The 25,095-nt window shown below is 41.2% G+C and overlaps 3 protein-coding genes across 4 annotated transcripts; 1 reads left to right on the top strand and 2 right to left on the bottom strand.

Annotated features, from left to right (window-relative positions):
- Positions 1-4,122: 4,122 nt before the first annotated feature.
- Positions 4,123-11,528, bottom strand: LOC140992279 (vesicle transport protein SFT2B-like). Its single transcript, XM_073462581.1, has 8 exons — positions 11,334-11,528; positions 6,986-7,075; positions 6,802-6,887; positions 6,414-6,495; positions 6,303-6,338; positions 6,089-6,147; positions 5,954-5,983; positions 4,123-5,803 (listed from the first exon to the last, which is right to left on the bottom strand). The coding sequence occupies exons 1-8, from the start codon at positions 11,400-11,402 to the stop codon at positions 5,767-5,769; spliced, it is 489 nt and encodes a 162-aa protein (XP_073318682.1). The 5' UTR covers positions 11,403-11,528; the 3' UTR covers positions 4,123-5,766.
- A 1,763-nt stretch (positions 11,529-13,291) lies between these two features.
- Positions 13,292-14,929, bottom strand: LOC141020383 (uncharacterized). The gene is made up of 4 exons (XM_073495438.1): positions 14,858-14,929; positions 13,811-14,035; positions 13,562-13,660; positions 13,292-13,488 (listed from the first exon to the last, which is right to left on the bottom strand). Exons 1-4 carry the CDS (start codon positions 14,891-14,893, stop codon positions 13,381-13,383), a joined length of 468 nt encoding a protein of 155 aa, XP_073351539.1. The 5' UTR covers positions 14,894-14,929; the 3' UTR covers positions 13,292-13,380.
- Positions 14,930-17,914: 2,985 nt separating this feature from the next.
- Positions 17,915-24,858, top strand: LOC140992370 (uncharacterized). Of its 2 annotated transcripts, none has more exons than XM_073462684.1 (12): positions 17,915-18,004; positions 19,108-19,310; positions 19,387-19,461; positions 20,142-20,234; positions 20,313-20,411; positions 20,963-21,086; positions 21,180-21,495; positions 21,577-21,623; positions 21,701-21,825; positions 22,090-22,612; positions 23,338-23,793; positions 24,269-24,858. In XM_073462684.1, the coding sequence occupies exons 1-12, from the start codon at positions 17,998-18,000 to the stop codon at positions 24,484-24,486; spliced, it is 2,286 nt and encodes a 761-aa protein (XP_073318785.1). In that variant the 5' UTR covers positions 17,915-17,997; the 3' UTR covers positions 24,487-24,858. The 2 variants fall into 2 exon arrangements, with proteins under 2 accessions (XP_073318785.1, XP_073318784.1); XM_073462683.1 differs by having other exon boundaries at positions 20,139-20,234; positions 24,269-24,588.
- Positions 24,859-25,095: the final 237 nt, after the last annotated feature.

The following is a 25,095-nucleotide window of genomic DNA, read 5'->3' as shown; positions in this document are numbered from 1 at the left end:
TAATGATGTAATGATTGTGACTAAAAGTTAACATATTAGGACGGGGACTGAAGTTTCATGCTTATTGATTTATCTATAAGCATGAAACTTCAGTCCCTGTCCTAATATGTTAACTTTTAGTCACAAATGTTGTTATAGTCTATAAATGTTATTGTCTATAAATGTTATATTAGTCTATAAATGTTATAGTCTATAAATGTTATTTTATTGTCTATAAATGTTATTGTCTATAAATGTTATATTAGTCTATAAATGTTATAGTCTATAAATGTCATTTTATTGTCTATAAATGTTATTTTATTGTCTATAATGTTATTGTCTATAAATGTTATATTAGTCTATAAATGTTATTGTCTATAAATGTTATATTAGTCTATAAATGTTATAGTCTATAAATGTTATTTTATTGTCTATAAATGTCATTGTCTATAAATGTTATATTAGTCTATAAATGTTATTTTATTGTCTATAAATGTTATATTAGTCTATAAATGTTATTTTATTGTCTATAAATGTTATTGTCTATAAATGTTATTGTCTATAAATGTTATATTAGTCTATAAATGTTATAGTCTATAAATGTCATTTTATTGTCTATAAATGTTATTGTCTATAAATGTTATATTAGTCTATAAATGTTATTATCTATAAATGTTATTTTACTGTCTATAAATGTTATTGTCTATAAATGTTATATTAGTCTATAAATGTTATTATCTATAAATGTTATTTTACTGTCTATAAATGTTATTGTCTATAATGTTATTTTATTGTCTATAACTGTTGTTACTGTCTATAAATATTGTCTATAAATAATATTGCCTATAATGTTATTATCTATAAATGTTATTGTCTATAAATAATATTGCCCATTATGTTACTGTCTGTATAATAAATGTTATGTGTGTCTGTTTAATGACATGTTGGAAACTCTTCATGTTCTCTCTTATATCCATAAATAAAATCAATCAATCATGAAACAGAAAACATGACCAGTATAAAAAACAAGTGATAGATTGATAGTGATTGATAAACTACAATATATTGATACATTTGACAACTTTAATTTAATGTTCACTCATTGTTCCACCGACGTCTCTGACTGACTGAATTCATTCATCACGGATGTGTTGAGTTGTTCAACATGTAACAGACCCTGAGGACTCATCTGACCGTACGTACCTTAAATGTGTTAAACTTTTTCCTCTTATTTCGACTAAATATACATTATTTTCACCACGATGTCAGACTGTATACCTCTGCATTTATATATTTTATCTTGTGCGTCATTTCCTCAAAATGCTTCTTTCAGTCTTTGTAAAATTGATTCCACCTAAATTTAAATCATATTTCTGAGTTTGATGTAAACTCGGCCAAAACAATCTGAGCCTGTGACTCCAGAAGAGAAGCTGAACTCTCAGATCTGTCACCTTCAGTTGAAACCATTTCACAGAAAATACAGAAAACATTTTGGACCCTGAACTCACCAGACAGGCTGTTAGATTCAGTCCATCTGTTTATTTGTGTTTCACCGGCTCCAGTTTCATTCCAGCACTTACATCTCGACTCTCCCTTCATGTCCAAAGCTACATTTAATACAGTTTCATTATAAGAAGACATTTATTTATTTATTTATTAGGATTCATTATTTTTTGTTTTCTGCACTGAAAAAACTAATTAAATGTACATTTTGACCTTTTTTAGCCCGTTTTGTGCTCTATTTGTATGTCCTACAATCAATATGATAAATTATTAAAACTTAATAGAAACAATAATATGACATCATTTATACATTTATATTATGGATGAGTAAATACAACCACTTAACAAGAGTCCTATAATTTATACAAAAACATTATTTAAATCTTTTTTTTTTTTATTTGATCAATATTGTATTTAAATAGAAAATCATGTATAATATTAATGTGGAGGAACGACAGGATGTACGTGTTGCTCCAGAACATTTCAGGTTTAAACATCAAAGAACTTTAAATCATTAAAACCTTTATTATCATTCAGAATTAAATAAATCTGAGGCCTAAATTATAACTTTTATTTTGGTGTTTTTCTAACTATAAATAAATGAACATACTGCGTCTATTTTAATTAAATAATGACTTAATGATGATCGGCTGGAGGAGCGGAGGATTTTAATCTCTGTGGATGAGTTAAAAGGAAACGCTGAACTGACGTGAGGAGACGCGATCAGGTGATTAATAAAATACAATAAAATTAAAAACAATATTCAATAAAAACATGTTTCAAACATCACATTTAACTTTTAACATTTGATCACCTTCATTTTAAAAGGAGTAAAGCTCCTGGACTTACCTGTGACACACGACTCTGAGCTGACGAGGTGAAATAATCCAGAAACAAAACACGTGTTAATCAAAACAACTGTTAATAATAATATTAATAATAATAATATTAATGACTTAATTAAAGAGTGGACTGACTTCAGGTTTGTAATGTGAAGCTGCTCAGCCTCCAACTGAACACATCACAAACAATCAGAGGATATCAGTCTGACTGTAGCTCGCTCGACCACTCTCTCTCTCCATCACACACACACACACACACACACACACACACACACTACCTCGCTCGACCACTCAGATTTAATTTCTCTGAGGCTTCATCGGCCCGTGATGACGATCACAACACAAGGAAAATATCAGCACTCTGATTAACGAGTCAATGATTCATTAAACGAAACATGTAAATTATTTTCTTTGGATCAATTTTTAGAAACACCAGAGCAGATAAATACAAACACTGAAATCACATTTTGGTGCAAAAAAACAAAACTGTAGTTTTTTAAAAGACGTCTCCACAGAGAGAAACTTGCAAAACACTAAGAATTAATCAAACGTTCTTTTAGAAAAGAAAAACTGAACTTTGAATAAGAAAAAATTGGGGAAAAAAGCTGTTTGTTCAGTTTAATGTGAAGAACACCTGAGGCTGTTCAGGAGGGGAAATCTGGACAATGTCGCGTTTTAATTTAGAAACACAAAGATTTTAACTTCACTCAGGTTTTAATCTCCAGACTGGATATAAATGAAAATGTCTTCCTCCCAAACGCTTCATGTTTCGTTGTGGACGAGGACGCTGGATATTTGAGTCACCGTCAGTTGGTGTGAAGAAGATGGATGAACGATTTGAGCTCTGATGTTTGTTCACCGACACACGGTCGTTTTCAGACACTTTGAAAATAATGTGGAGGAGATGTATCTGAAAGTTTGTCTCCAAAGAGAAAACATTTGTGTGGACGGGGACACGAGACGATAACGTCGCCTGGTTGGAGGATATGTGGCAGTAAAAAACATTGTGCCACCGTTCAACCTGTCTGAACCACACCAGGGTAGAACAAGTATGAGTGGTCCTGCTGGAGGTTTAAATGTCATGTGACGCTGCTGAAGAAAAACACCATCAGCTGTTCAGATCAGCATGTAATGGAGAATAGGTCAGATCCAAACGGAGAACGTCTGAGAGCTCCGACACACGACACCCGGACTGTGTGCTTAAGTGTGTGTTTGATTGTGTGTGTGTGTTTTAATCAGCAGGCAGCGGCGGGCGGAGATTACAGAGATTTACAGACTTAACAGGTGTGAAGAAGACGAGGGAGGAAGGTAAACATCAGAAAACACACACAGACGGACGAGACACATTACAGATTAAAGAGAAGACATCAACATGCGTCCAGACAGGCGGAGGAAACAGGTCGCTTCTTAAACAGACCAACAGATTTATTAAAACAGTGTCGACACAACGAGAACAGATCACAGATTCATGATACAACACAGGAAATGTTTAACTCTGAGTTCAGCTCAGCGAAATGGTTCTGCTGACATCGTTTGGACCGGACGGTGAGAACGAGGACGAGCTCGGTCCCTCGTTATATTTTTATGAATACACCCGGGCTGCACCATCAATCACAATATGCTCAGATATCAATATGTTACAAATCAAAGAGTCATGATGGATTAGTTCTGATCCAGCAGACGTCACGTCATCAGGAGGATATTTCTAAGGACACCTGGAGACGCTGCAGCTGGTTCTGTGGAGTCAGAACCGGCTCCTTTATACCGACACAGCTATTTTAAGACAGAAAACGTAACGTTGAAACAAAACATTTATTCTGGTGATTGATTCTCACTAGAAGCAGCGTGAACGTTACAGACATTAAAAGGCCTTTTAAGCCTCATATAAACAAATTAAATATTGATATTGTGTTCATTATAACCGTATTATAACATCATGTGAATAAAACAAACAGCCGACAGTCCGAGTCACACAGCTGGATATCTTTAAGGACACTGGAGACGCTGCAGCTGGTTCTGTGGAGTCAAAACCGGCCAGTCGGTCCGTCTCCGTCCGGCACAGAAAATGTAATGTAAAGTTGTAACAAAACATTTAGAGACAACAAAAGCAGTTTTTAAGCGTCATATAAATTAATCTAATGTTGATCTCGTGAATAATCTGCTGCACATGTTGAGTCTGGTCGTTCTTTGTGGTCACAGACGTTCACTCCTATTTTAATTCACAGCTGAAGATGAGTCCAACTGATTATTTTGAAATGATCCATTTTTCACTTTAAAAATCAGGAAGTAGAAGTTAAATCTGTGCATCCTGACGGGACTGATGATCGTTTGGACTCTGACAGAAGAAAAGTAACAAATTTGGCCAATTTTGACTGAAATGTATTAAACTTATTTCTTCGTTAAAAGAACGTACTGACGTGAGTAACACTTTATAATAACCATCAAAGATTAATGACAGTTAATTAGATTTACTTCGGTGATTTCACCGTTAAACAATGAGATGGTTCATTAATCAGCTGTGAAGGTTAAAACGTTAAGTTAACAGTTACAAAGTGTTATGAACAGCTGCTAATAAACAGTTTATAAAGAAATGTCATTATCACATATAATTGTTTATTTTAACGATACGACAGATATTATAAAGTGTTACTAAATAAATATATGAAGACATCAAAGACCCAGAAAACGCAGCGAGGACACGACCTCAGTGGTTCTGATCCTGGTGACGTGTGTGAACATCTGATCTCTGTCCTGTAACGTTGCTCTGTGAGCGTGACGTCTCTCAGCGTATCGCTGATTCACCGCTGCACTCCTGAAGCTCTGCCGGACTTTAAAGGTCCAGTGTGTGAAAGGTACTGACGCCCGGCAGAACAGACGTGGCAGAAACGGAAGATAATATTCATAAGTGTGTTGTTATTAGTGTTTAATCACCTGAAAATAAGAGTTGATGTGTCACGGAGAGGTGAGCGATTAAAACATGACACCTGCTGCTGTGGCGTCTTTCTGACCTGAAGTCTGAGCTCAGGAAGAAAACACGACTGGATTCTGATATAAAAATACCAACGTGTGATGTAAACGGGTAAAAAAGGCATTTTCATTTCATCTTCAGATTATTTTGGTTCAAATCGTTAAAGAAAGGCTGTCGTTTGTTCTTAACTCAGAATACGACCCTGCAGCTGCTTTAAAATATAAAAATTAAGATTCGGCATTGGAAGGACAGACATGCTAACAGTTAACAGCTAACAGCTAACAGCTAACAGCTAACAGTGGCTACGACTACGACAACAAGGACTGTACAGGTAGTGTTAACTGGTCTCCATGGAAACCAGCAGAAATGTTTAAGGCCTCGATCAGTTCAAGAGTTCCCCAGGAGAAGCTGCTCGCTGCTGATTGGACGTTGGATACACACCTCGCTGCGTCCTGATTGGTCGGACAGAGATGTTTAGACGCACATTGAGAATAATTTCATGACGGCGTCCCTGAAAGACCAAGAGGGGGGATTAAAAACTGTCAGACATCTTAGGTTGACGGTTTACGGTGCTAAACAGTTAGCATTCGGTGCTAAACAGTTAGCATTCGGTGCTAAATGATTAGCTCTATGTGTGTGTGCGTGTGTGTGTGTGTGTTACCTGGCAAAGGGGATGTATGACAGGCCGTACCTGTGATGAACAACAACAATCAGACAGATATTCAATATGTGTGTGTGTGTGTGTGTGCGTGTGTTTGTGTGTATGTGTGTGTGTGTGTGTGTGTGTGTATTATACCAGGTGAACGCCAGAAACTGAAGGACACAGAACAGCAGAGCGAGACCGTTATTCTTCCACTGCAGAGACAAACAAAGACGTTAAAACCAAAAACTCACAAAATGGCCTTTAAAACGTGTGTGTGTGTGTGTGTGTGTGTGTGCGTGAGTGTGTGTGTGTGTGTGTGTGTGTGAGTGTGTGTGTGTGTGTGTGTGTGTGTGTGCGTGTGTCTCACCCAGAAGGCTGCACACAGCGTCAACACCAGACACACCTGCAGACACACACAGACAGTGTCAGACAGTATCAGAGCGGTGAGATGTAATCTGTTACAGGCGTTGGCGCTCACCAGCATGATGGCGGTGGCGAACGCTCGCTCTTTAGCACACATGGTCTTCAGCTGCCGACACGGACCGATCAGGAACATGGTGCTGAAATCATTCAGACGTTAACGAGGCTGAAGGTGAGCTGAGAATCATCAGTTACTGCAGAGTGTGATCATCACTGCCACCACTAGAGGGCCACCAAGCAGTCCACACAGAGCTGAACACAGGCCCCGAGGGATGATGGGTAATGTAGTCCCTCACTTAACTCAAGGAGGACCAGTATTAGGAGGTTTCTAATGACCCCGTTCGACCGGGTTCAGCTCCGTCTGTGTCTGCGTGGTTTGGAACTCATTGGACCAGTTCACACCTGGCTTGGTTCTGGTTTGGTTCTGGTTTGGTTCTGGTTGTTACCTGGCCAGAGCGCAGATGTTTCCCACACTGTAGAGGACAGCGAACACAGCGAGACCGACACCTGGAATCCACAGCATACAGGTACCCTGACACGGAGACAGGTGGTTACCATGGAGACAGACAGACAGACAGGCTGTTACCATACAAACAGTCAGACAGACAGGCTGTTACCATGGGAACTCACCAGGATGGAGCAGACGACGCCCAGAACGAAGCAGATGACGAAGCCCTTCATCCTCGTCCCCCAGGCCAGTGTCGACGCCTGATTGGCTCTCTGCAGCGACGACATCATCAAGTTCATGTTCACTTTAAAGACTGATGATAATAATTTGACTTTTTGTCTCATAACTTGACTTTTTGTCTCATAATTCTGACTTTTTGTCTCATAACTTGACTTTTTGTCCCATAACTTGACTTCTTGTCTCATAACTTGACTTTTTGTCTCATAATTTGACTTTTTGTCTCATAATTTGACTTTTTGTCCCATAACTTGACTTCTTGTCTCATAACTTGACTTTTTGTCTCATAATTTGACTTTTTGTCTCATAATTTTAATTTTTGTCTCATAACTTGACTTCTTGTCTCATAACTTGACTTTTTGTCTCATAATTTGACTTTTTGTCTCATAATTTTAATTTTTGTCTCATAACTTGACTTTTTGTCTCATAACTTTGACTTTTTGTCTCATAACTTGACTTTTTGTCTCATAATTCTGACTTTTTGTCTCATAACTTTGACTTTTTGTCTCATAATTTTTACTTTTTGTCTCATAACTTGACTTTTTGTCTCATAACTTTGACTTTTTGTCTCATAATTTTTACTTTTTGTCTCATAACTTGACTTTTTGTCTCATAACTTGACTTTTTGTCTCATAACTTGACTTTTTGTCTCATAACTTTGACTTTTTGTCTCATAACTTGACTTTTTGTCTCATAATTCTGACTTTTTGTCTCATAACTTTGACTTTTTGTCTCATAACTTTGACTTTTTGTCTCATAACTTTGACTTTTTGTCTCATAATTCTGACTTTTTGTCTCATAACTTTGACTTTTTGTCTCATAACTTGACTTTTTGTCTCATAACTTTGACTTTTTGTCTCATAACTTGACTTTTTGTCTCATAATTCTGACTTTTTGTCTCATAACTTGACTTTTTGTCTCATAATTCTGACTTTTTGTCTCATAACTTGACTTTTTGTCTCATAACTTGACTTTTTGTCTCATAACTTGACTTTTTGTCTCATAACTTTGACTTTTTGTCTCATAACTTGACTTTTTGTCTCATAATTCTGACTTTTTGTCTCATAACTTTGACTTTTTGTCTCATAACTTTGACTTTTTGTCTCATAATTTTTACTTTTTGTCTCATAACTTGACTTTTTGTCTCATAATTCTGACTTTTTGTCTCATAACTTTGACTTTTTGTCTCATAACTTTGACTTTTTGTCTCATAACTTTGACTTTTTGTCTCATAATTCTGACTTTTTGTCTCATAACTTGACTTTTTGTCTCATAATTTTGACTTTTTGTCTCATAATTTGACTTTTTGTCTCATAACTTTGACTTTTTGTCTCATAACTTGACTTTTTGTCTCATAATTTTGACTTTTTGTCTCATAATTTGACTTTTTGTCCCATAACTTGACTTTTTGTCTCATAATTCTGACTTTTTGTCCCATAACTTGACTTTTTGTCTCATAATTCTGACTTTTTGTCTCATAATTTTGACTTTTTGTCTCATAATTTGACTTTTTGTCCCATAACTTGACTTTTTGTCTCATAACTTGACTTTTTGTCCCATAACTTGACTTTTTGTCTCATAATTCTGACTTTTTGTCTCATAATTTGACTTTTTGTCTCATAACTTTGACTTTTTGTCTCATAACTTGACTTTTTGTCTCATAACTTTGACTTTTTGTCTCATAACTTGACTTTTTGTCTCATAATTTGACTTTTTGTCTCATAATTTTGACTTTTTGTCTCATAATTTGACTTTTTGTCTCATAACTTTGACTTTTTGTCTCATAATTTGACTTTTTGTCTCATAACTTTGACTTTTTGTCTCATAACTTGACTTTTTGTCTCATAATTTTGACTTTTTGTCTCATAATTTGACTTTTTGTCCCATAACTTGACTTTTTGTCTCATAATTCTGACTTTTTGTCCCATAACTTGACTTTTTGTCTCATAATTCTGACTTTTTGTCTCATAATTCTGACTTTTTGTCTCATAATTTTGACTTTTTGTCTCATAATTTGACTTTTTGTCCCATAACTTGACTTTTTGTCTCATAACTTGACTTTTTGTCCCATAACTTGACTTTTTGTCTCATAATTCTGACTTTTTGTCTCATAATTTGACTTTTTGTCTCATAACTTTGACTTTTTGTCTCATAACTTGACTTTTTGTCTCATAATTTTGACTTTTTGTCTCATAATTTGACTTTTTGTCCCATAACTTGACTTTTTGTCTCATAATTCTGACTTTTTGTCCCATAACTTGACTTTTTGTCTCATAATTCTGACTTTTTGTCTCATAATTCTGACTTTTTGTCTCATAATTTTGACTTTTTGTCTCATAATTTGACTTTTTGTCCCATAACTTGACTTTTTGTCTCATAACTTGACTTTTTGTCCCATAACTTGACTTTTTGTCTCATAATTCTGACTTTTTGTCTCATAATTTGACTTTTTGTCTCATAACTTTGACTTTTTGTCTCATAACTTGACTTTTTGTCTCATAATTTGACTTTTTGTCTCATAACTTTGACTTTTTGTCTCATAACTTGACTTTTTGTCTCATAATTCTGACTTTTTGTCTCATAATTTGACTTTTTGTCTCATAACTTTGACTTTTTGTCCCATAACTTGACTTTTTGTCTCATAACTTGACTTTTTGTCCCATAACTTGACTTTTTGTCTCATAATTTTTACTTTTTGTCTCATAATTTGACTTTTTGTCCCATAACTTGACTTTTTGTCTCATAATTCTGACTTTTTGTCCCATAACTTGACTTTTTGTCTCATAATTCTGACTTTTTGTCTCATAATTTGACTTTTTGTCCCATAACTTGACTTTTTGTCTCATAACTTGACTTTTTGTCCCATAACTTGACTTTTTGTCTCATAATTTTTACTTTTTGTCTCATAATTTGACTTTTTGTCCCATAACTTGACTTTTTGTCTCATAATTCTGACTTTTTGTCTCATAATTCTGACTTTTTGTCCCATAACTTGACTTTTTGTCTCATAATTTTGACTTTTTGTCTCATAATTTGACTTTTTGTCCCATAACTTGACTTTTTGTCTCATAACTTGACTTTTTGTCCCATAACTTGACTTTTTGTCTCATAATTCTGACTTTTTGTCTCATAATTTGACTTTTTGTCTCATAACTTGACTTTTTGTCTCATAATTTGACTTTTTGTCCCATAACTTGACTTTTTGTCTCATAACTTGACTTTTTGTCCCATAACTTGACTTTTTGTCTCATAATTCTGACTTTTTGTCTCATAACTTGACTTTTTGTCTCATAACTTTGACTTTTTGTCTCATAACTTGACTTTTTGTCTCATAACTTGACTTCTTGTCTCATAACTTTGACTTTTTGTCTCATAATTCTGACTTTTTGTCCCATAACTTGACTTTTTGTCTCATAATTTTGACTTTTTGTCTCATAATTTGACTTTTTGTCCCATAACTTGACTTTTTGTCTCATAACTTGACTTTTTGTCCCATAACTTGACTTTTTGTCTCATAATTTGACTTTTTGTCTCATAATTCTGACTTTTTGTCCCATAACTTGACTTTTTGTCTCATAATTTTGACTTTTTGTCTCATAATTTGACTTTTTGTCCCATAACTTGACTTTTTGTCTCATAACTTGACTTTTTGTCCCATAACTTGACTTTTTGTCTCATAATTTTGACTTTTTGTCTCATAATTTGACTTTTTGTCCCATAACTTGACTTTTTGTCTCATAACTTGACTTTTTGTCCCATAACTTGACTTTTTGTCTCATAATTTGACTTTTTGTCCCATAATTCTGACTTTTTGTCTCATAATTTTGACTTTTTGTCTCATAACTTGACTTCTTGTCTCATAACTTGACTTCTTGTCTCATAATTTAATAATAATAACTAATGCAAGCGTCCCATCGCTGTGAGCGGCTGAGCAGCCGGATGCTTCAGGCTAAAAGAAATATTGACCTGCCAGGTTTCGCTCAGACTCCAGGATGTGACAGCAGTGAACTGATGACTGACTGACATGAAACAACAGTGAGCTCCATGTTACAGTAGTGATATAAAGTGAGGCTGCAGTCAGCCCAGGTGTAACAGTACTCTCACTGAGAAGTAGTCTGCAGGATATTTACTTGTAACGGAGTACTTAAAGTGCTGTGTGAGTACTTTTCCTGCAGTAACTGAACAACACGACGTGTGAAGTCACAGTTTGTGCCGGTTGTTGTTTTAAACAGCTGAGCTCATGAAGCAGCGACAGACAGAAGCTAACATGCTAACAACAGTTAGCTGCGTTACCTCCAGTATCCCTCCTCCGTCCGCGCTCGCGTCATCCTGGCCGCTCAGCACCTTCTTCAGTTTGTCCATGAAGTCCTGCTCTGCTCCTCACGGCGGCAAAACACTGCGGCCCTGTCCACGAGCTCCGCAGGTGATGGGCTTCAGGTGCAGCAGGTCGCTGGGTGGAGAAGTTACTGACGAGAGGCGTCACCGCTGCAACAGGTGCAGCACTTCCGCCTGCAGTACCGCCTCCGGCCACCGCGAGACCGCAGCGGAGCAGAGGGGGCGCTGTTTCCTCCATCTGAACAGGGACGTCCCCGTGTGGACAGTACTCGAGTAAAAGTCTTAAAGTATCTGATGTTAAATGTACTTAAGTATGAAAAGTACAAGTACAACTGAATGATACATATATTTACATGTATATACTTTATACTACAGGTCGACACCACAACATGTAGTGGAGTGGAAGTACCTCAAAGATGTATTTAAGTCCAGTACTTGAGTAAAAGTACTTAGTTACATCCCATCAGTGGAAACAGTTCTTTGTGTAACTGAGATGATTACAAAACACTTCACTACATTATCATTTATCAGCGTGTGTAACCTGGAAAGTAACTAAGTACTTTTACTCAAGTACTGTAACAGAACAAAGTCGAGGTGATTTACTCGAGTATTCCCATTTTATACACCTTTACACTTGTACTCACTACATCTGACAGCTTTAGTTACTAGTTACTTTTCAGATTACAGTTTAGATTTAGATCAGTCAGATTTAATAGTAAACACTTGTAGTTCATTTTGCTGACAGTACTTTTAAGGTTTTGAATGCAGTACTTGTACTTGTAGTGGAGTATTTCCACTGTGAGGTATGAGTACTTTTACTTTGTACTGGTACCTGACACTTTATCTTACAAACATCAGGACACACAACACGTCTTCGTTCAATCAAACTTTATTCAAAAATCTGAACGACGCAGCTACAAATGTAAAAATATCACTAACACACACGCACACACACACACACACACACACACGCACACACACACACACACACACACACAGACACACACACACACGCACACACACACACACACGCACACACACACAGACACACACACACACACGCACACACACACACACACGCACACACACGCACACACACACACACACACACACGCACACACACACACACACACACACACACAGACACACACGCACACACACACACACACGCACACACACACAGACACACACACACACACGCACACACGCACACACACGCACACACGCACACACACACAGACACACACACACACACGCACACACACACACACACACACACACACACACAGACACACACACGCACACACACACACACACGCACACGCACACGCACACACACACGTGCACACACACAGAGTGAGGTCACTGTGGTTTCATTCATTCAGTTCACTCTACCTGCTAAACTCTGTCATGAGGTCATCACTGCATGTTTATGGTGACATCGTCGTCTAGCTCCATGTTGTCATGTGTTTGGATGATGTCATGACGTCACAGTCCTCTGATAGGGGGACTATGACGATGTCACAGTCCACCATTTTAGATCCTAAAGACTGTGATGATGTCACACCCTATGAATGGACGTTTTATGGGGCCCTGATGATGTCACAGTTAACCACTGGACGTCTCGTGTGATTCAGTGACGTAAGAGTCCACTGCTTATGATTTGAGACTACCTTGATGATGTCATCATCCTCTCCTAATGATGTTTTCCAGGACTCTGACGTCACTGTCCTCTTGAATGAATGATGTCATAGTTATCTGCTAAACGTTTTGGGGCACTGTGATGATGTCACAGTTGACTGGTGGACGTTCCCGAGGACTTAAGTGACGTCACCATCCAACACTAAAACACTCTGATGATGTCACAGTCCACTACTGGAATATTAGGAGACTTTGACGATGTCATTGTCGACTGCTAAACGTTTTAAAGGACTCTGGTGATGTCACAGTCCCCTCCTCAGGTTTTGGCGAAGGCTGATGATGTCACTGTCTCCTCCTGGTGGAGTTAGGGGACTTTGACCCTGGTGGAGTTCCAGTAGACGGGCTGTGGGACGGACACCTGGACGTGACAGGTGGGACAGGACTGTTTCCTCCACAGCCACTCCTCTATACACTGAACAGACAGGAGACCAGAGCTGAGACCGTTTCACAACCTGTGTGTGTGTGTGTGTGTGTGTGTGTGTTACCTCTTTGTGGAAGGTGTGTGTGCACTGCAGCTCTCTGGTGCCGCCGCTGCCCTGGCTCAGGTCGTTGTGACAGATGAGACACACACTGTAGGCGTCGCTCTGCAGCACAAACACGTCACAAACATCCTCAGAACACCTCGTAATACTGACTGAAGTACACGCCCGAGGTACTTGTACATCAATCTGTTGCAATCACCATAATAAAGTTTAAATCTTGCAACATGAATCTCTTCTCGTCCGTCTACCCACCAGCGACATGACGTTGCGTCTCCTGAACGTGCCCCTCTTCTCGGGCACTGTGGCCTCTGGGATAGGAGGAATGAGGGAGGGTCTTCGCTCGGGGGTGGGCGCTATCGCTTCCTGCGGCGACGGCAGGAGGCGGCGGGAGGAGGAGCGGCGCAGGAGGACCCTCGCCGTCACCGGAGCCTGAGTGGACGAGTGCAGCCGAGACAGCTGCATGGACGACAGAGTAGCCTGGACAGACAGAGACAGAGACGTTATCTGGTTTAACTGGTCCCCCAGATTCAACACCAGTCACAACATTTTATCTTTATCTTCTTCTGACTCACTGATCCACTTAAACAAGCAAAAATAAACAAGACCACGAGTCCAAAAGCCTGATTAGTGGCTTCTCTTTAACACCCAACTGGACCAAAGAGCTCAGAGTCCACTGAGCCGCCCTCGTTACAGCAGAACGCTCATGCTAATGCAGCTAAAAATGGATCCTGAGAGGCTCTGAGGTGAACAGCTAACGAGACCTCCTGGACCAGTTGCACCTCGCTGATGTTCTCCAGCCTCAGGGTTTCTCTGAGCTGATTAAATAAACTGGGATGAAGTGATCCGACTGGTCCGGCTGCTCACTTACTCCTGACAATAAGGAGCTTGCAGTAAATGTACCTCCAGGTGAGTCACCTGAGTTAACTGCTGCAGGCGAGCACACAAACATGGACGTGATGACGAAGGTCCCATGTTGACAAGAAGCCAGCATTCACCTGACGCCTCAAGATGACTGCTGAGACGATCATGTCCGGGTTTTTACATTGACAACTAGAACGCCAATCACAAGAGTGCATACCTCCGCCAGGGCCCGACAGTCCCCTTCAACTCAAACAAGCCCAATCCAACATCAAGTAAAACACATTAACATCTGCTGCATCTAGATTTAATTTAGATCTACAACCACTCAAGTCAAAGACAAAACTGGACTAAACCTGGACAAAGTCCTCCAGTTATGAAGGTTTATTTTAGCCTCACCAGAGGCTTTGAGCTGTGCAGAAGAGTTGCTGGTTCTCTTACCGGGCACGGCAGCGAGGCCCGGCGGTCGGCCCTCATCCGGACCGGTGGCTCGATGCTGCATCTGCTCTCAGGTCTTCCCCCCTCTGGCGCCTCTTCACCCTCCTCTTCTCCGATTTTCTCCTGCCGTTCGCCTCCTCTGTACCGATGCATCCAGGCATTGAAGATCCTCGCATCTTCCTCCTCATCCTCCTCCTCCCCCTCCTCTTCCTCCTCCCCCCCCTCCTCCTCTTCCTCCTCCTCTCCTGCTCTCAGAGGCTCCGGCTCTTCTGTGTCCGAGAACACGTCAGCTTCTTCTCTGTCTGGATTCATCGCAAGGATTCGTTTATGTGTTGGCGCTAACAGATACAGCTAACTATGCTTTAGTAACAAACAAACTGACTTCAGATACAGTCGGGCTCAACTAAACGTGACGTCAGATACAGTCGGGCTCAGCTAAACCTGACTTCAGATACAGTCGGGCTAAACTAAACCTGACTTCAGATACAGTCGGACTCAACTAAACCTGACTTCAGATACAGTCGGGCTCAACTAAACCTGACTTCAGATACAGTCGGGCTCAACTAAACCTGACTTCAGATACAGTCGGGCTCAATTAAACCTGACTTCAGATACAGTCGGGCTAAATTAAACCTGACGTCAGATACAGTCGGGCTCAACTAAACCTGACTTCAGATACAGTCGGGCTAAATTAAACCTGACGTCAGATACAGTCGGGCTCAACTAAACCTGACTTCAGATACAGTCGGGCTCAATTAAACCTGACTTCAGATACAGTCGGGCTAAATTAAACCTGACGTCAGATACAGTCGGGCTCAACTAAACCTGACTTCAGATACAGTCGGGCTAAATTAAACCTGACTTCAGATACAGTCGGGCTCAATTAAACCTGACTTCAGATACAGTCGGGCTAAATTAAACCTGACTTCAGATACAGTCGGGCTCAATTAAACCTGACTTCAGATACAGTCGGGCTAAATTAAACCTGACTTCAGATACAGTCGGGCTCAATTAAACCTGACTTCAGATACAGTCGGGCTAAATTAAACCTGACTTCAGATACAGTCGGGCTCAATTAAACCTGACGTCAGATACAGTCGGGCTCAACTAAACCTGACGTCAGATACAGTCGGGCTCAATTAAACCTGACTTTGGTTAAATTGCAGCCGGGCTAACTTAAAACGAAGCTGAATAAGCTAAAGTAATTAATAGCCAGGCTTTGTTAGCTAGGCGCTATTTATAAACAGATACGGTGGCCCAGTATGACCTCGCTAAATTACAAAAAGGCTAAGGGTTTTTAGGGCTAAATTACACTATGGCTTTGTTACTGCCATGCTAACTTGAAAGCTAGGCAAAGCTGGATTTTGAAGCTAGGCTAAATTATAGCCAGCTAGATTAAACATAGGTTAAACTGCAGCAGGGTTAATTTACAAAGTGGCTAAATTAGCACCAGTTCAGCTTAGTGTACAGTTCAAGTAATTAACAGCCACGTTTTGTTAGCTAGGCTAAAATAACTACAACCAAAGATACTGGGTCTGATTAATACCTAGCTAAAACAAAAAAACGCTAACATTTTACAGGCAGGCTTTATTCAAGCTTGGCTAAATTTAGGTTAAATTGCAGCCAGGCTATCGAACAACAAGGCTAAATTTTAACAAAACTAAATTACAGTCAAGCTAGTTAGGTTAATTACAACCAGGCTAACAGCTACGTTAAATGAAAACCTGCTGGGTTAAGTAACAATCAGGCTAAATTTACAGCTAATGCAAAGGCAGCTGGAGTCACAGGCTGAAATATAGAAGCTAAAGGAGTTAACACTGAATTTAATTGTATCAGCGGCTAGTTGAAGCTAAGTGCAGTTAGCAGTTGGCCGGTAGACCGTTTGAGAGGAGCACAGGAGGAAGGAGAGGATGACGAAGCATCAGATCCACAGATCCAGTCCTGACTGTTGATTCCGATCTGCTCCGCTCTGATCCAGACGCATACAAAAAACAACAGCCATCCAACAAAATGGCCGCCGGTTCTTCCACAGGCCCGGTCCCGCTGCCTCTCTCCTCCGTGTTGGTGGTTTTTCTCGTGTCTTTCTTGCGGTTTGTCTCGTTTGCTTTCTGGGCTGCTGTCAACTGAAGTCTGTTAATCCAGTTACTGAAGCACAGGGGGACGGAGGGATTACACCTGGATTATGTGTCAGGTGAGAGGTGAGAGAGGAGCCAATCACTGTCGTTTCACTGGTGAGTAACTGATTAATGGTTTCATTGATCCGATAAATCTCACAATGACGGTTATGTTGCTCACTTTTTATTTTAAATGACTGATATTTAGTGTCGGTGTCATGTGGTGATAAAATGAACTTCACTTTAATTAAGATCCTTTTAAAGTTATTTCAGATTCATTAAAGACTGAACAGATTCATCAAAAGAGAAAATAATTGTTCATCGCTGCCGTCTTCACATGCAAATGGAGATAAAGACAGAAGTAAATTAAATAAATTAAATAATAAATAAATAAATATTTGAATTTATACAAAGGTGGATACATTCAGAGGCTGATTAGAGCAGAGATATCTATTCATGTCAAATGTTATAAATGAATGAATACTTATTTATTTTCGGTTTAGTCCTCCATACTTTAGGTTGTAAACATTATAAAACTACTCTTGTGTTGTTTTTTGATACGTTTTCACTTATTTGAATAAATAAAATAAACTTGATCCATTAATATGTTAATTTCCTTCACTTATATGTGTCTGCTGTTGTTCTCATCAGCTACAGTCTGTCAGATATCAGTTTTATCTGATATTAGCTCAGTTTTTATGAATAAACTCACATGTTTGGGCAATAATTAAAATGAAATGGCAGAACAGAGATGCCAAACTATCTGTGATACTTCAGTTATGTTTACAGTATAAAAGGTCCTGCTCAGCGTGGTCACAGTCCTTTAACAATACAATAACATCATCATCATCTACCTGCAGAGGCCACAATGACCTCACTCACAACCGGAAGTGATCGGTGTGTTTCCGGTGTGAGGGGCGGGGCTGCAGTTAGCTGGACTGTAAACACTGGTTAGCTGTTAGCTCGCCGTGCTAACCTGGTTTCAGTGCAGTGTTGTAACGTGAACAGGAGGTGTGCGACAGTAGAAGTATGATGGGTGAGTGTTGATGACGTTTGATAACCAGTTTACTGTGTTTCATCACAAGTGTCTCATTCTTCGGCCTAATGAAGGAGCAAACGTTAGCCAGCTAGCCAAAGTTGTGTTGTTGATAGTTGGACGGATACGCTCCAAACTCCGTGCAAAAAACTGACGATTTTAACATTGTTTGACCCATGGAAAGGTAATAAATGTAAAAGAAAATCTCACAATTGCCATTACGACTCGTCTGTAGTTGTAGTTTAATTCGGCATGTGTGCAACACATAAAATAGCGAATATTTTAGTGAAGAAAAGCGTTTTAAGACGGATAAAATGTATTATCGTTTTAGCCAACTAGCTAGCCTTCCGGGGCTAGCCTCTCTGTGTGCCTCCTGTAAAACCACACACCGTCTTTGTGTTACATATTTATTTATCACATGTCCTCATTCATCATCATCCACATCCTCAAATAATGAACTATAACACACGCACTACATGTTGCTGTGGCAACTGCTGACACTGTAAAAAGCGTCAAAAAAGAAAAGAGATCCATCTCCTGTGTTAGACTTTAACGACGAATTGTGGAGAATGTTGTCTTTATTTAGGCAACGTGAATAAATCCCGTTTATGTGAGTTTTACTATGTCGCTAATCAACAAATCCTTAAATCTATTGTTTTTTTAATGGAGTTTTGTTGGGAATGGAAGCAAGTCAAAGTCCCTGCTGAAGTCTGACACTTCTGACTCCTGTGGTCAGATCAGCAGAAGTCACAGCTGAGCTGACAGAAACACTTCACTGATGGTACATTAGTATCCGTGTTTACCTGTCTTCAGGTGTGGTGGCACTGACACACTACATGAGCCATGACTGAAGTAACACCTCTGTTCACTGTGTGAAATCCAGTCTAATAAAGTTTTAATGAAGAGTTATTACATTTTTTAATGGAGTTTGGCTTTGAGCGGGAGCAAACCAAAGTCCCTGCTGAAGTCTGCTCATTATTACTTCTGGGACCGGATCAGAAGTAACAGTTTCACCTGTGTGATATCTGAGCCTGAGCAGCACCAGGACTCAGAGACATCAGCCGCCATCTTTCATGTTGTCATGTCCTCCTCTGCCTCCGCAGCCTCCACTCCCCCCCTGTCCTCCCTGCGCCTCCTCGTCCCTCCTCTCCGCCTGCTGACGGCAGCCATGTGGCAGGTCGCACGCCAGCAGAGCGTGAAGCATTATGGGATGTTGGAGGACTTCGTTTCCCTGGTAACCGAGGCCGTCCCACAGCTGCTGACGGACAGACAGAGGAGTCTGCTGCTGCTGGCGCTCAGAGCCAAGGTGACTGACGATGACTCACGACCCAGACGATGATGTAATGTAACTAAGTACACTTACTCAAGTACTCTTGCTTCAGGTGACCCTCTGTGAGCCGGACCCTGAAGCCGTCCACACCTGCCTGGACAAAATCCACTCCGTCTCCGAGGCAGCGGTGAGACTCCGGCTGCGTCTCTGACCTCCTCCTCTCACTATTTTCTTTTATTATGGACAAACACATTAAATTATTATTATCCTGTCAGTCAATCAATCAACCTTTATTTATGCTCCAGAGATCATTGACGGGTGACCTTCGTTTACAGCGAGTCAGAACAAAACAAAGAAAAGGAAAACATCAACAAGGAGAAATACTGAAGACCAGTCCCACAATTTGGGTTTTAAAAAGCCATTTAAAAATATTTGTTTTAGCTCAGAAAGTGTGATACAACTTAAAATAACAAAAATGTAGAATAACATGCAGCTACATAAAGTTTGCAATTCTACCAGATAAAGAAATTTCCATAAAAACAAAAATAGTTTAACTGAAACGCTCCAAACTCCATGCAAAAAACTGTCGATTTTAATATTCTCTGACTTCGTGAAGGTAAATATGTATAATAGAAAATCCTGCCATTATTGTTGTACATCAGAAAATTTGATTTTAAAAAAACTAAAAAGTAAAATAACTTAGTTACATAAAAGCCCCAAAAGTTTGCAAATCGGCCGGACAGAAATTAAAATAATTACGCTGATAAGTTTCCAAACTCCATGTAAAAAACTGTCGATTTTACTTTGAAGGTGAATGTTTTATTTTCTGTTCCGCTCAGTGTCGACTGTTTGTGTGTTTGTCAGCAGGCTGATGAAGAGCTCGATGAATGTTGTTCTGCTCTGGTGACTCTGACTGATACGCTGACGGAGAGTCCAGCTGACAGACAGCGCCTCCTGCAGGTCGGTGCTGCCTCTGCATGATACAGCAGCACAGAGGTCTCTGTTCGGTGCCAACAGTCCTGTTCATGTTTGTTTCAGGAGGTTTTCAACCAGAGTTTCGACTCCGCCCTCCAGTCTCTCGTATCTGACTTCCTGTCCAGGATCGAGCAGCTGTTCCCCGTGCCCGACTTCAAACAGGTCCTCAGTGACTCGTCCTCCACACACACAACGTCAACGTGTTTCAGCTGTAGGATGTCTGGTGTAGTGTGTGGACTATCTCAGTTTAGCGTGCTAACAGTATCTTACTAGCAGCACCCTCAAAGCACAGCAGAGGCTGATGTGAATGTCATTAGTTCCCTCCTCTTTAAGTCAATGTTTTTTGAATGGAGTTTGGTTAGATGTTTGAAATAGGGTCTGTGATTAACACAAGCTCAAGAGATTAACATGTTTTATGCTACGACATAAAATATGTCAGTTAATACCCCACATGTGAATTATAAAGTGTATAAAGTATAAAGAGTTGTCAAAGTGCGACACTGAGCTACGCTTTGGAGGGTGTAAACAGGAAGTATGATGTTACCTTTTAAAAATATGCTGAGTCAGCTGTTAGCACGTCCTGTTAGCAGTGTACTCATGTGCAGACAACTATCACTGGATTACTTTGATACTGAAGAAAACTCAAAAACATGATGTTTCTCAGTGGAGCTCTGCACATAAGTCAACTGAACTTAATGTGGCGTGTCTGTCAGGTGTCTTCCTGGCTCGATGCTGCCCCTGGTGGTGTGGAGGACTGTCTGCAGGAAGCGGACAGGGAGGATCTGAGGGAGCTGCTGACCAATCAGAGCTGTCTGCTGGGACAAACGACCACCATGGGTACGAAATTACAAAAAGCTTCGTCAAATATAAACACAATTTCTGTTGTTGTTGTTGTTGTTTATCGATTACCTCTCTCGTATTTTTTCTCAGTGAGTCACGACACAGAGAAGATCCTCCTCTCAGCCTGGTCCCACCCCCTCTTCACCAAACCGACCAATCCTGACCCTCCTCCCGTCGACACAGAGGTCCAGTCAGACCCTCTCTCTGCCATGGACGGTCCCATCCAGCTCGACGTGGAGCTGGTGAAGGTGGAGGTGGTGGTGATGGCGGAGGACGAGCAGGAGGAGGTGGAGGAGACTGTGATTGGTGAGACCATGTCACCGGAGGAGCAGGAGGCGTCCAATCAGAGCTCAGTGGAGGGTGGAGACGAATGTGCCACACCGCCTGTGATTCTGGAGGTGGACAGGTGAGTCCTCCTGATTGGCTCAGATTTCAGCTGTGTCCCGCCTCCTTTGATCAGTCCACCAATCACCTTCTCTCCTGTCAGGTTGAAGGACTCACCTGGAAACTTTGTCAACCAATCAGAAGACACAGGTAACACACACACAAACACACACTGATCAAGTGAACCAAAGGCCGAACGTCTTTTCTGACTCCGCCTCTCTTCACAGTCGACCAATCAGATCAGTCCTGCTCTGAGGTCACAGCCAACGCACTGTACAGCATTTCCCACAATTCTCAGCGGGTGGCTCACAAGTGTCCTCAGTGTGGCAAATGTTTCATCTACCGCTCTCAGGTCAGTGCTGGGAAGTAACTAAGTACATTTACTCAGGTACTTGTACTGTAGTTTTATATTCTACTCAACTATGATACGAACACATGAAAACATCAATGATTATCATCTAATATCACTGTTGTACTTTTACTTCCTTGTTGTCCTGAACATCATGTAGAAACTTGTTTTAAATGGTCTGGAATGAGCCTAATGTAAGAGTCTGAGTACTTGTAACTTATAACAGAGTATTTTCATGAGTACTTGTTCCACCGCTGCTGTCCTCAGGTGATCCGTCACCTGCGTACCAACAAGTCCTGTGGCTCGGCCTTAACAGCGACTGGAGCTATCAACCTGCAGATTCTACCAGGTGACCCTGAGGAAGAGCCCCGCCCCCCGGAGCCCCGCCCCCCAGGGCCCCGCCCCTTCAAGACCCACACCTGTTTCCAGTGCAACGCCACCTTCAGAACCAAAGCCGAGCTGCTGTCGCACCAGCGCAGCCACCGCGCCCGCCCCGTCTACCAGTGCGGCCAGTGCGACAAGGAGTTCCGCCACCTGTCCAGTCTGTCCAATCACAAGCAGACCCACATGGACAAAGGAGGTTTCACCTGCAGCAGGTGTGATAAGGTGTTCGAGTCGGCCAAGGAGAGAGACGCCCACCGGCTGCAGCACCGGCTGCCGGACCTCACATGCACAGTGTGCGATCAGACGTTCAGCTCTCAGACGCAGCTGCTGCGACACCTGCAGTCGCACTCAGTGGAGGGGGCGGAGCCCTGCTACAACTGCCGCTTCTGTGACCAGACCTTTTCAGGTAACGGCCGACAGGTGGAAATAACACTGAATCTGACGGCAATCATTCAGTCCTGACTCACCGTGCTGAGTTCATTTTCAACTTTCTGAAATCTCACCTGACATGTGTCTCCAGGTGTTTATTCCTCCAGGTTTGGCTCTGCCCTTGACTGTGGGTGTAAAAAACACCTTTTCAAATCCTTACAGCTTGTCTGGTAAAGTCTCCAGTAGCCGAGATCCCAAGCGGATTTGAAAAGACGGTATTTATACCCGGAGTCAGGTGCAGAGCCAGACCTGGAGGAGTAAACACCCGGAGTCACATCAGATTCTGCTGAGTGTTGTCAGTGTTTACATCTCTTTAAAAAACTGAAAACTGCTCCATACAGCTCATCCAGTAGATTCCTACGTGACTCCGGGTGTTTATTCCTCCAGGTATGACTCTGCACTTGACTGTGGGTGTAAAAAACTTCTTCTTTTCAAATCCATATCCGTCCAGTGTAATCCAAGTCTACAGCAGCCCTGAGATCCAAAGCTGACCTGAAAAGATGTTCTTTACACCCTTTTTAAGATCAAATTTTCACTGTAGCTGCTGAGATAAAAGCGTTAGCGTGCACCCCGTCTGGAGTGGGAGCACAGGGCCTTAATAACGTCTTTGCGATACAGCTGAAAGCTCCTGAGATCTTGAGATGTTTTTTGTGTCTCACCAACCCTCATGAATAAATTGTGGTATTTACCCGTGTTCTTCAGGAGTGACCCAGCTTCGTATCCACCAGCGCACACACACCTTCCGCTCGTACCAGTGTGACCAGTGCAACAAGACGTACGGCTCTCTGACCGGCCTCCACTCGCACCGGGCGAGCCACACCACCGAGAGCCGCTTCCTGTGTCCGCAGTGCGGCAAGCGCTTCAAGACACGCGACGGCCTGGAGGGCCACCTGAGGACGCACACCGGCGAGCGGCCCTACCGCTGCCCATACTGCCCCAAAGACTTCACCGCGCTCGCCGGCCTCAACGTGCATGTGCGGCGGCACACCGGGGAGCGCCCGTACGTGTGCACGGTGTGCGGGAAGGGCTGGCCGTCTGGAGGAGACCTGCAGAAACACATGAGGACTCACACAGGTGAACGGCCGTACGTCTGTCAGGACTGCGGGAAGGCCTTCTCCATCTCCTGTCACCTGACCGAGCACCGGAGGATACACACAGGTGAGAGCCAGCAGGGGGCGCCTCAGGTACAGGTGTGATGATGTCATACTATACAGGAGAGCTGGAGAAGTGTTTGTAATCATCTCAGTTACACAAAGAACTGTTTCACTGATGGAATGTAACTAAGTATATTTACTCAAGTACTATACTGAGGTACTTGTACTTTACTTGACTATTTACATTTTCTGTAACTTTATACTTCCACTCCACTACATTTATGGGATTACTTTAGTTACTAGTTACAGATTACATGCTGCTTTTTGTTTGTTTGTTTGTTTGTTTTACCCACAATCCCCGAAAAAAGTGATTATTGAATACATTGGATCTGATCATCGTCCGGAGCAATAAACACATTTTGTGACCCAACAGATTGTTTGTTTGTTAGTTAAAACCTTTCTGTCGTTTTCTGGGATTATTTGTAGTTTCGGGATCTTCACTCAGTAAAATAATGTGATGATGTCGTCTGTCTGTGCAGGAGAGAAGCCCTTCTCGTGTCCAGAATGCGGTAAATGTTTGAGGAGGAAGTTCGATCTGAAGAAACACATGTTGTCTCACAGCAGCGTTCGTCCGTACGCCTGCGTTTACTGTCCCAAGAGCTACACCCGCAAAACTCACCTGAACAGACACCTGCTGACACACAGGACTGCTGACAGCGAGGTGGTGGTGGAGTCCGCCGCCGACGCCACAGACTGACCCAACAGAGATACGATGACTGTGACGACAGGAGTTTGATTCTGTTGGATCGGCGTAGATATTTGTTTGGTTTTCAACTCTTAACACTATTTACATTTCAAAAACTGGTGATTCTGCTCACGTGGCAGGAATGAGCTGTGATTTAATGATGTCATCGATGATGTCATGTATGTGTCATTCTGCATGTATTTACTGCTTCATAAACAAACAAACGTAAAGAATAACTGCTATTTTCTTGTGTTTGTCGATGAAATCAGCTCCACTACGAGCGGTAAACTGATTACTACCTGAGCGTCTAATGGAAACTTGTGTTTGTGTTGCCATGGAGATTTTGTATCTGTGCTTTGCATATATAAAAACTGTTGTGTTTAATATTCTGACTCGATTTATACTTTACTTATCACAATCAAGTGTAAAGCCTCTGTGGCGTCGCCCAGTGGCTGGTGGATTGTTGAACCCTCAAGTTCGGCGTTACAGCTGACGCCATGTTGTTGTTTTGAACCAGACGTGACCATATTTGGACTCGAGGGTGGAGCTGGACAGGACACCCTAAATTTCCCCTTTTTTTGATCAATGCAAACCAAGTGCTGGCACAGAGTTGGTTCAACC

Source organism: Pagrus major, chromosome 24 (genome assembly GCF_040436345.1).
Source record: "Pagrus major chromosome 24, Pma_NU_1.0".
Lineage (NCBI taxonomy): Eukaryota > Metazoa > Chordata > Actinopteri > Spariformes > Sparidae > Pagrus > Pagrus major.
The sequence above is the reverse complement of the archived record's forward strand: the minus strand, read 5'-3'. Positions and strand labels throughout refer to the sequence as shown.

Coding starts and splice junctions, on each gene's coding strand:
- LOC140992279 (XM_073462581.1), bottom strand. CDS start 11,402: ATGGACAAACTGAAGAAGGTGCTGAGCGGCCAGGATGACGCGAGCGCG. Junction 6,496..6,801: donor AACATCTGCGCTCTGGCCAG/GTAACAACCAGA, acceptor GAATGATTTCAG/CACCATGTTCCTGATCGGTC. Junction 6,148..6,302: donor CGCTGTGTGCAGCCTTCTGG/GTGAGACACACG, acceptor TTGTCTCTGCAG/TGGAAGAATAACGGTCTCGC.
- LOC141020383 (XM_073495438.1), bottom strand. CDS start 14,893: ATGAGGGCCGACCGCCGGGCCTCGCTGCCGTGCCCG. Junction 14,036..14,857: donor GGGCCTCGCTGCCGTGCCCG/GTAAGAGAACCA, acceptor CTGTCTGTCCAG/GCTACTCTGTCGTCCATGCA. Junction 13,489..13,561: donor CACACACCTTCCACAAAGAG/GTAACACACACA, acceptor CTGTCTGTTCAG/TGTATAGAGGAGTGGCTGTG.
- LOC140992370 (XM_073462683.1), top strand. Junction 21,087..21,179: donor GGGACAAACGACCACCATGG/GTACGAAATTAC, acceptor ATTTTTTCTCAG/TGAGTCACGACACAGAGAAG. Junction 23,794..24,268: donor GCACCGGAGGATACACACAG/GTGAGAGCCAGC, acceptor CTGTCTGTGCAG/GAGAGAAGCCCTTCTCGTGT.